Source organism: Zeugodacus cucurbitae, chromosome 2, assembly GCF_028554725.1.
Source record: "Zeugodacus cucurbitae isolate PBARC_wt_2022May chromosome 2, idZeuCucr1.2, whole genome shotgun sequence".
In the NCBI taxonomy this organism is placed as follows: domain Eukaryota; kingdom Metazoa; phylum Arthropoda; class Insecta; order Diptera; family Tephritidae; genus Zeugodacus; species Zeugodacus cucurbitae.
In genome coordinates, this window is record NC_071667.1 from 80,149,412 (window position 1) to 80,160,956 (window position 11,545).

At 34.1% G+C, this 11,545-nt stretch overlaps 1 protein-coding gene across 4 annotated transcripts in view; it reads right to left on the reverse strand.

Moving 5' to 3' along the window:
* Window positions 1-32: 32 nt before the first annotated feature.
* The window catches only part of LOC105220743 (choline O-acetyltransferase), a 68,509-nt gene continuing 56,996 nt past the window's right edge, over window positions 33-11,545 (reverse strand). Inside the window, exons 4-11 of one of the 4 annotated variants that reach the window (XR_008471067.1) lie at window positions 9,973-10,145; window positions 9,099-9,902; window positions 8,914-9,036; window positions 8,796-8,853; window positions 8,587-8,730; window positions 8,311-8,514; window positions 6,570-6,788; window positions 5,871-6,009 (exon numbers count right to left, since the gene is read on the reverse strand). Coding sequence is in view for 3 of the 4 variants with exons in the window: in XM_029044475.2 (XP_028900308.1) it covers window positions 5,794-6,009; window positions 8,311-8,514; window positions 8,587-8,730; window positions 8,796-8,853; window positions 8,914-9,036; window positions 9,099-9,902; window positions 9,973-10,145 (1,722 nt within the window). In the remaining variant the exon portion in view is untranslated. Of the gene's footprint in view, window positions 1,625-5,236; window positions 6,010-6,569; window positions 6,789-8,310; window positions 8,515-8,586; window positions 8,731-8,795; window positions 8,854-8,913; window positions 9,037-9,098; window positions 9,903-9,972; window positions 10,146-11,545 lie in introns of those variants that run through there. The other 3 variants (XM_054230024.1, XM_029044475.2, XM_011197208.3) reach the window with 3 other exon arrangements.

Here is an 11,545-nt window from a genome sequence, read left to right on the forward strand (position 1 = left end):
TTTACGTGGTCATACAGTATGATGAATTATTTTCTACCAATGGAATTATTTGTGTGCCGTTATTTTCTCAATGGATCCCAATTGGTCAATAGTTATATGCGAGTGAAAACCTCTCAGACCATAGGCGTTAATTTGTGCTTTAGGCAGGTGTGTCATTACTACGCACTCGCTATGCTATAACTCTCTTTCTCATTATAAAGCTATTTTGTTATTCAAGTTTTACGCAAGCTGCCGCTAAGACGGAGGCCCGAAAATGCCCAAGCAACTTTAAATTTTCTATATATTTTAAATACTCTTGAAAAGAGTTTGATAATTTTGCTTTCGAAATGATGATCTGTTATTCATAAAACTAAACGCGATAAATATATATACTTAAGTTATATATACCAAAATGATCGGGATGATGATGTGAGTTGAATTCCGGTTCCGTAGGTTCGTGCAAGCGGTAACTTCAGTTAGTTTAGATATCTTAACGAAACCTTTTGTAGTACGTATTCCTTGGTGCTCTGGGTTTTTTTTATTGTTGATAGGCAAATGGGAAAACTGCATGTGTACAATATTTGAAATGGGCGTGGGTCCGCCTACCTTTGGTTGAAAAACCATTACTCAAAAACAACTCGATCAATTTCAACGAAATTCGGTTCGTAACCTTTCCTTGTCATTCCAATGCTATAGTTTTGAATCGAATCGCAAACACGCCTACTTTCGCTATATACCGTAATTTTGAAGCTAAGCATCGGTGATGATATCGGAACAACACATTGCACAAATACTTTATTTCTAGTGTGATATAGCCCATATACTATAACTTTTCAAGGCCCCAAATATCGAACATGAGAACCTCAAAGCTTGCGACTAATTTGGAAAATCTCTCAGATATTCTAAAGAAATTCAAAGGAGATGTTTTTTTTCTTCTAATAGTGAGTGTCTCTGCCAAAAATTATCAAAAGATAAGATGAGCCAATATTTTCTCTAGCCCCCCATATACCTCATACACGGATTTTCAAACTTCCGATGGACTTTATACCGTATATAACGGTTAATATAGAAGATATCTTAGCTAAATTAAGTGAACGTAAAATGGATTAGGCAAAAATAGTTGAAATCTGTACAGGAATTATCCCAACTTCCATATACTATATATAAATAATGAAGATACGCTATTCTAGCAGACCTTATGCCGAATATGTGGCTCGAATTGTATGTTATCTTAATTAAATTAAATAAGTAAATTGAGAGAGTATAAAATGGTCGAACTTAGCCCTTCCTTACTTGTGAAATATTATTTTTAAATACAACATATAGTTATTAAAGAACTCACTTTCCAGCAATAAAATTAAAAAAAAAATTGTGTTTTGTATGTATATATATTCTTTTTAATCAGTTTACACAAAATACATTAATATATGTAAAGGTCAATTTATATATATATTAGTGGGTAGACAATTAAACAGTTAAATGTTAACACACAACAATAATTTAGAAATAAACATAACTTTTAGCATATTTAAACCAGCAACTTTTAACAAACAACTCAATAATAGATCATAGGTAATTACAGTTTCGTTAAGTTTTCCACATTTTTAATGTCTGCCAAATGCACATGAATATTTGCTAAGTGAAACTGCAACAACGAACACAATAACAAATTATTTTTTATTATTTTCAGCAATAAAGTTGCCATATTATTACTATTTTTTTCTAAAATTCAACAATTTTCAAGTTCTTCTGCTACATACATATATTACAACAATCTACCAATATAACTGCTAAATGCATAAACAATTTTTTATCTTTAGATAATTTCACGCTAAATGTTCTAAAAGATTTCTTTTCATTATATATTTTATACTTCATAATATATATGTATTTAGTATATATACTGCATGCATAATTGTATGCTGATATGTATTGGTTCATTTCAAGTCTATAACAATTTGCATTTAGTTAGTAGTAGGCATGTCACATATGAGTATACATATTGCTAAAGCAATGGCTTAACCTAAATTTTATAACAGAATTTGATATTTATATAACATATCAATTTAACAGAAACATAGATGTTATGAAGCTGAGAGTTATTGAATTAAATATAAATATTTTTTTCGTTCAAGTTCTTTTTAATAAATATTATTTTTTTTTTTTTTTAATTTTTTAATATTTTTTTAATTTTTTATTATTTTTCCTGCAGGGTATGTTTGCTACAAAAAAAATAAAAACAAGCTGAGACTCTTTGGTGTAGTGCGCTTTTAGGCTGTGCACTTTGCGTTAACAAGCGTGAGTAGCGGTAAAATGATAATACTTTAGAATATGAGAAAGGCGCCGTTCGCAGCAACACGGACTGACATATGGAACGACTTGACGCATTTTACTTCGAGATGTAAAAATGAAAGCGTACAAAATACAGATTGTGCAAGAACTGAAGCCGCCGACCTTCCCTAGCAAGATTGCTTCGCTCGATGGGTTCTCAAAAAGTTCCAAGAAGATCCGACGTTGTCGAGCCAAATTCTATTTAGCGATTAGACACATTTCTGGCTCAAGGGGTATGTAAACAAGCAAAATTGCCAGATTAAGGATGAAGAGCAACCTGTAGAGATTCAAGAGCATGAATTGGCAATACAGAAAAAACAACGGAATCATCGGTCCATATTTCTTCAAAAATGATGCCGGTGAGGACGTAACTGTCAATGACGACCGTTATCCCGCCATGATAACCGACTATTTGATGCCTGAAATTAAAGCTCGTGAACTCGCCGACCTTTGGTTTCACCAAGACGGCACAGTTTTCCACACAACGCATCAATCAATGGGATTATTGAGATAACACTTCAGTGAGCAGATAATTTCACGTTTTGAGCCGCTCGTGTGATATCACATCTTTATAATGTTTCCTGTGGGGATATGTATTACAGACTATCCGGATAACCTCGCTTCGATTCAGGCCTTGGAGCAAAACATCTCGTGTGTCATTCGCCAGTTACCAGCCGAAATGCTCGAACGAGTCATCGAAATTTGGAACCAATGGTTGGACCATCTGAGACGTAGCCGCGGCCAACTTTTGAAAGAGATAAACTTAAAAAAATAAATGTCAAAGAATGTTCTTTTGAATGATAACAAACATTCGTCCTCTATATATTGGAATGAATAGGTTCGTCGTTTAGAAAGTCCATAACTCCAGAGGACATTCAGATCGGTACTTTTATTTCGTCGACTCTTTCGAACATTATAAGAACCTCATTAGATAAGATTGTTGTGTGCTATTAGCTTGAGTGGACGTCGAGATCCAGGCTGATCTCAATTATTAGAGGAAAGACTTTTCAGTATTTGAAAAGCTCTATGAACCCCTATAAGCATTCGGTTAGATTTTGCCGCTAACTGCCAATACTAAAATAATACTGTAATTTCCGCAACATTGTGCTGAAAAGCATTAAACATTTTGTGCCAAACACTAAGTTTACATATATCTGCTTTTACATATATCTGTGTAAATATATATATGTATGTATACATATAATTTTTTTTACTTGTACATTTAATTGACGCTAGGTTTGTAGTATATTTTTGCTACCCATGTTGACAATTAACACAAACATTTCCATTAATGAAACTACTTTTTATAATAATTCGTTACCTGTAGAGCAATATATCGGTATACATATATATAAATAAGTAAATAAATCCATTTCTTTTCTAATAAAAATTTGGATTACAGCAATGCATGCTCTTTGCTGGGTTAGTTCAAATGGTGTTCAAATGGTGTTCAAATGGACATTTTATGCGCTTTTAATTAAGATTGGAGTTAAGCAACACAACTATATATAGTATACTAATATGTATATGCAATTATTTATATATTTATAAATTTAGTATATTTTTTTTAGTAGAGCCGTAGTTTGTAACACTCTGAGTATTGTTTGGTCATTTAGTCATTTAGTTTCTTATTAAATCAGTTATGTAACATGCCATTGAGTTGGTGAAAACCATTTCTTACTCAGCTATATACTGAATATAATGTACTATATATATAGTTATTTAAAGGGGGAAGTCCATGTAAAATTTTCAAAAAATCGATTTTTTTTGCATAAATTGCTGAGCGTGTGCTGACCAGCGGAACAAAGATATCGAATATTGACGAAGTGGTAGCTGGTATTGGTCGTTCACTAAGTAATTTTGTTTGATGTCAACAACTGTGTTTCTTGAATTTTTTCGCAGCCAACTTCATACTTAACCACTTTACTGTTATATATTTGAACAGCTGTTATATATAAGTTTTTGTTGTAAAAATAATTGTTAAATTTTTTGGAATAGTTTTTGTTTGGTGTAGTTCAAGCAAGCCGAAAATTATGCGATGTGTGCGGAGAAGACCGAACGCCAATGCCAGAAATAGTTTGTAAATTTCGTTCCGGCAATTTCGATCGTCCTGGAAGGTCTCTTGAAACCCACGTGGATAAAATAAAGTCATTGGTTGTTTCAAATCTTCGAATAACAGATCGAGAGATTGCTGAAAGATTAAATTTTTCCAAAACGACCGTTCAAAAACACATGAAACGTCTAGAATTAATTCCGGAGCTTGACATTTGGGTTCCACATGTTCTTACAGAACGAAATTTGATTCGTCGCATTAACGACTGTGAAATTTTATTTGTGAAATTACTGACGATAAAAGGTAGACGTACGTATCCGAAAGCATTCGATGAGCCTCAGCCGCACTTTTCTTGGAATTAAAAAAGAAAGGCAAAATTTCCCGCAAATGTCGAGAATTCGGCTCAAAAAATTACATCTTCAGTTGAGAATATGTTTGGGATGCAAACAGATCTCTACAAAATTTTGTTGGGTTAATGTTGACACAAATTTCCAAGATCGATATAAATCGATTTAATCGACCAGTGCTTGACCCTCATTTCAATTCGAAGTTCGATATTGTCTGTTTGGTGGAATTTCAAAGGGATCGTTTATTTTGAGCTTTTATCCGGCAATACCGCGAATCAATCTGAAGTTTATTGCGATCAGCTGGACAAATTGAGTGATACACTCAAACAAAAGGGACCAGAATTGAACAATAGAAGAGATGTAGTGTTGCACTAGAATAATGCGAGATCTCACATAAGTTTGTGGACAAAATTGTGTATGAAATGAAAAAATACTTTTGTACTCTCGAAAAAAGCAATAGAATTGAGTTAAAGTTTATAAACACTAAAATTATTTCATCACCTTTAAAAATATTTAAAAAAATCACCGATTTTTAGATTTTCACAGGGACTTCCCCACTTAATAGCTTTCTCTTGTTTCTTTTTTTTTTTTTGTGGTGTCTCATTTAATTTGCAAATGTTTCCAAGAGCAATAATTTGCTACTATAATTTTTTCTTCAACGATAATAGTTTTTATTTGTGCATACAGATACACATACAATTGTGATTGGCTTATGCCCACTTTCCCCTACTATAGATATATATATGTATATATATTATATATTTTTTCAACTAACAATAAGATTTTCAACAATTTCATAAATTTTTCTATTACATACATACATACATATAGCTGTATATTATATATATATGTGTATATATATATATAGTATGTATAACACTTTTCTATTTGAGTATAATACGAGTACATTTAACTAATTTCAACGCAGTTAATTACAATGTTAAGGTACGCTTGCTGATATGTATAAGTATATTTGTTACTTTCTTGCTTGTTATTTAACGTTTCTTTTTTTGTATATTAGCTATACACCAACACGTCACGCGTCAATTGTTGTTGCTAAGACTATTCGTCTCGTATTGTGGCTCATTTCTTTTGGTCCGTTTCATCTTGCATGAGATCCTTCATCATGTCCAGCGATTCTTTGAGCGATTTGGCAAAGCGCGTTGTGCTTGTATCCTCGCAGGAATAAAATGCGGATATACAAAAGGTAATATCATCAGCATGCGGATTATATGAGCAGCCATAGCCGCGTGGCGTTACTGCGCCATAACCCATGAAAGCGTCTGATTTTGTTGCCACCTGTTAATTATTTGCAAGTATGTTGGATGAATTTGTATTTAAAGCACATTCTCCGTTATATACATATACAAATTCGATATAAATGTGTGTTCAAAAAATAACGGGATTTTTTTTTATTTTATTCATTCGTCTACATTAATTGTATCGCCTTCAAAATAGTCCCCATTCGATATCATGCACTCCTTCGAACCGTCGAAACACATCTTTCGATTTTTGTGATAGCCTTTAGCTCTTTCAACGATATCTCGTTTAAGGTTCTTCTTATTTTTGAATATAATATATGTATATAGAAAATTGTGTAGTTCTCTAGGGGCATGAATATCAAACTAATATTAAAAAAAAATAATACAAAATAAAAAAAAATTAAAAATTGGTATTTTCTAAATTTTTTTTAAATTCCCGTTATTTTGAATATCAAACTAATAAAAAAAAAATAAAAAAATTGAAAATTGGAATTTTGTAAAAATTTGTTTTTGAAAATTCCCGTTATTTTTTGAACACAGCTCTCATATGTACTTATGTACATAGTATATTGTTTGTAGTGCCAAAAAAAGACTTACACTGCCTTATATGTATCTATTTCTATATTGCAATTACAAAATACATATGTAAGTACAGTCGTGTGGCTTCCATGTTGTCGAGTGCGTTGTGCTTTAGCATAATCTAAATGGTGCATAGTGAACAAATAAAAGAGTGCAGTGCTGCTCGGTGTTGTGCAAGCGACATACTATATACACACATGTGTGCTGTTTGAGATTCGTGTGTCCTTGAGTGTGAAACTGAAATACCAAAGTACAGGTGTACACAACAAGTGCATGGTGAAAAAAATATAGAGAACAGTGCTTCTAAAAGTTAGGCTTAAATTTGCAAATATTGATGAATTTTGTATATACGATACACAAATGATAAATAAAGATAGTGTGATATAAAAAATAATATTCTGCAAATATTTGTTATAAAAATTATAAAAATAAAAACAAATGGAAAATGGAACAAAGGTATGTAGGGCGTATCGCCTCCTAGCGTTGTATCCTGAGTAACTTTAAATTTAAAGGTCCATCTCGGGGCGATCATAGAAGTGCTTACTTAGATTGCAAGCGCTTTGCCGAATCATGAGGGCTTTTGATCCATTAGGAGTGTTTTTTGGTATCACAAAGGACAACCTAACCTAACCTAATGTTGTTGGAAAAATTCTAATTTTTTATGAGTTTTGTAAGAGCAATTGATCTATAAAACTGGGGTGATGGGTTTTTAGTTCCCCAATTAAGCATTGAACTTATCTAAATTTTTATTAAAACTATATCTCATTTCCTTTTAATATACTACTACATATTGCAGGCCATCTCCGTTGTGGTTTCGTGCGTTTTAGAGAAGTTTTACCGGCCAACAATCACACGACGAGCTTTCGATTGAACTCAACTATTTAATTTATGTATCTAGTTTTCATTCACTCCCACAAATCCGTACAGATGTATTCTTGATCGACGTTCGAAAATCGTGCCCCATAATGCCGAACTCCTTTTTATTTACATTAAAACGGTAATAATACGACCTATACCTGCTTTTAAGACTTAAATGATGTTAACTAACTCACTTTTCTGGAATTACAACCTTCTTTAGTCTTAACATTAACATAGTTAAGATTACGAAGAAGATTGCCAAACCGGTACTTGACCGTTAAATATGCTGGGACAGATTAATCGCAAGACCTATCAAATCAAAGGTCCTAGATTTTTTAACCCATGTAATTTTAGAAGAATGAGAGCTCTACAACTTCTCTCCATAATTATCTATTTGATTCTGAGAACTGATCACTCTTTATTGTAGACTGTACTTAACGAGTTTTTCGATATAAATAACGTAACAGAAATAAAAGATTTTCTAGTTCTGTGCTCTTTAAACAATCCCAACTCTATTTCATCCGTGCACAAGAGCGGCATGAAGCATAAACACCTCCGGATTTTCTTTCTCTGCTCTCTGTCTCGATGCAATGTGCTCCCTCTCTTATCTAATGCATTCATGCTAACGATTAGACGACCGTAGTCAATTCGAAGGAATAATTCCAAAACAAAATTTAAGCCCCGATCAAAGTTAAATATATTTTTGGCGTAGACTTATGTATAGATTTTTTTTGTTATAAATATTTGTTTAACAAAGCAATTGTACGAAAGATCGTTCAATTTATGCCAACATAATAAGTTGTGCAAGTCTTTGGGTGTGTCATTAAAGAAGTGCAGTGCATTGTAATGAATGAAATATAATGAAAGTACTGCAATACTAACATGGAAAAAGTAAACATACCTGACTTGTGCTCAACAAGAAAATATTGGCAGTTTTAAACGTTTCATGGTTGAAGAGCTCATGCACCTGACCGTTATTGAATTCTTTACTGGCTTCACGTAAACCCAACAACGGTATATCGATGCCATGACCGAGTATGTTTTGCACCATTATTTCGGTTTGACGATTACAGGCAATGCGGAAAAGTTCTTTGAGCTTGTCTTTCTATTTAGGAGAAAAATTAAAAAAAAAATCATTAATGATGTATCTCTTATGAAGACGCTCAACAGTGCTTACATTATAAATGCTGAATTTAACTTTACGCGCATCATCATCCTCGCCCTCACTTTCCAAGGGCACATTGGCGCCTTCACCTTGACACATGGCTGTGGCCCATTCCAGTGCCTCATTGTGGGAAGCGCGTATGCAATCGACACGACCCTAAAGAAAAAGGATTTTATACATATGCATATAGAATATATATATATCAATATATATTTACATACCAACAAGAATCGCCGTGTGGAAGCACTCTCGTATGTGGCTACGAAATGACCATATAATCTGTTTTAAAGAAACAAATAGAGTATAATTCAATATTAATTAATGGTCTTTCACTCTTACTTGAAATAGGACAACTGTAGCATGAGCTGCAAGAAGGCATCCGGACTGCATTTGCATTGCTTGATGAAGTTTTTGCCATAACCTTTGTAACGGTACACATACAAATCAAAGTCACCGATTGCCCTGTAATTGTTAGTATTTCATATAAATTGCCGTTATTCATTACCCGACCCTGCAACACTTACTTGTCGACTGCGACGGCAGCCTGTTTAATACGCTCCTCCATTTGCGGTGTTATGACCCATGGTATACGTTCGGGTGTCGGATCCGACGGTACACTATTGCATGCCGATTGCTTTTCTTCCAAATTTTTATAGATTTTCTCTATGACATTCACAATGGCATCGCCCTCCGAAAAGGAATGCTCATAGTTAATACCCCAAGTACCGTCTGTGCAGATGATTATTTGTAGTACTTTGTCGAACCAACGATTGGCAGAATTGTAAGCGCTACCACCGCCATGTATCATTTCGTGCAACATATTCGTATCATCGCGATCACCAACTAAATAACCGGTTGGTGTGGCGCCGGTGAATGTATACGCATTGAATGTATTCGGTAGCGGTTCATCGATGCACAGCATACATAAAGCTTTCTCAATCAGCAAAATACTATTCTGATTGACTTCATTCTCGAGCAGTAAATTCCGATTTGTGGCCCAACGTGTGCGCTCCTCGGCAGTAAGTAGGCCCACCATTGGTGGTTTTGTTGGCAAACAGGGTGCATCGCTGAGTACATACAAGATATTTGAAGCGATTTCAGTCTCCGAGATTTTGCCACGACTACTGGTTTTCAAGTTAATACAATACATCTGATTGCGACAAACGACAATCACATGTTCGTCACACTTCTCACCGCGCTCAGCTATGTATTGGGTGTCGCGTTCCAAACCGGGTATGCGGCATGAACCCAGCGGTCGATAGTATTGTGCCATGCAGAGTGGTTGGTTTTTCTCACGAGAACCTGCGCGATCGTTGGGTAAATTGCCGCTATACGCGTTCATATGAGTTTGTTAGTATATATTAATGTTTCATGCGATTTATATCGGTTAATACATACCTGTCCAGTAATTCCTTATGCTGCATGATGCCGCTCAATAGGAGTGCTGCAAAGCGCGCCACGTCGTGCACCGTTGTAAAACGGACGGGTGGCATTGGCATGCCGGGATTTGAGTTGATTGGTAGCGGCAAACGGACATCCATGTACATGTCATTTAACCAATAATTGTAGGCCTGTAAAGAAATATTGCCGGCAAAATTTAAGAAATATTCTCAATTTTTGGAAAGCAAGCAACAACAGCAACCCCGAAAATACCCAGAGTAACAGGTTTCAAGCGAATCCGTTGAATTTTTCAAAAATGCGTCTGCCATCTTGGATCAGCCATTTTGTAATTCGTGATCCCGAAAATCACCGAGTAGCAAGTTTCAAGCATATACGATGAATTTTTAATAACGCTGTCCGCCTTATTGATTTTTTGAGGTTATGTCAAAACCCTGAACTGAACTGAGCGAAATAGGCTTCGGATTCTCGATCTCAAAGACATAAGATACACATAGTAAGGTCCCCAGGTTAGAACCAATAATTTTTTTGTGTGACTGTGCTATTAAATCATTGCATGTTCAACATCAAATAGAACAACAGATACGCCCATTATGAAGTTGAGACCTATTAGTTCCCGTCAGCTTATTGAGAATAACTATAAGTAACTCAATCATTCCATATCCCCCTCTAGCACTTCTATTTTGGATACAAATTTGTAAAAAAAATATATAAAATTGGTTCAAACATTCTCCAATATAACATGTATAGCGATTTGGTCGAGTTTAAGGTCAAACGGTATACTTTCGGCGAACGAATGATATAGATATGGGTTCGTGAGCAGATTTCGAATGTATAATACCATTTCATCATGGATCAAATATGGTATATACCATATATGTATGTTTCTATACTGAACATGGAATGTTTATGTAAACATGAATTTGTTGATTTTGATATGCACCGGAATATGATAGGAATAATTGGTGTTGAGTAGAAGATACGCAGATAAATAGTTGTGAAAGAGAGCTCATTTGATATGAGAGGAAGTGCGCACAAAATTCCAACTGTGATAATTCAACAATAAATAAAAATTTGTATTCGAAAATGTCATTAGAAATGCTCGTAATTTAAATTGATAACTGTATGTACGAATATCACAAATTGTTTTCACAATGTCATTGATCTTCCTAATGACTATCACTGTTCGTCCGTGATACTAAAATTGATTGATGTTACGATAAAACCCTCAATACTCTCAGCATATTTGTTGTGAGCTACGTTTTTCGTGCACGTAGAATCAAGCTCATTGAGAAATATGTATAATAATTGAACAGATATTTGTTAAATATTTATATTTAAGGTCTGTTCACATAAAAGGGGTTAAAGGCAAAAAATATTAGAACTGGTTTTAGATACATATGTATATCGTGCCATTTTCCATTTTATATATTTCCTTCAATTTTAAATAAATCATAATTTTGTAAAATGCCCAATTCGAGCACGAGTAATTGAATTTCTGAGCATATATTAAAAGACCTTTGCTTTGGAGTTTAATTAATGATGTAAAACCTGAAAACTTTTTGATTGGTTG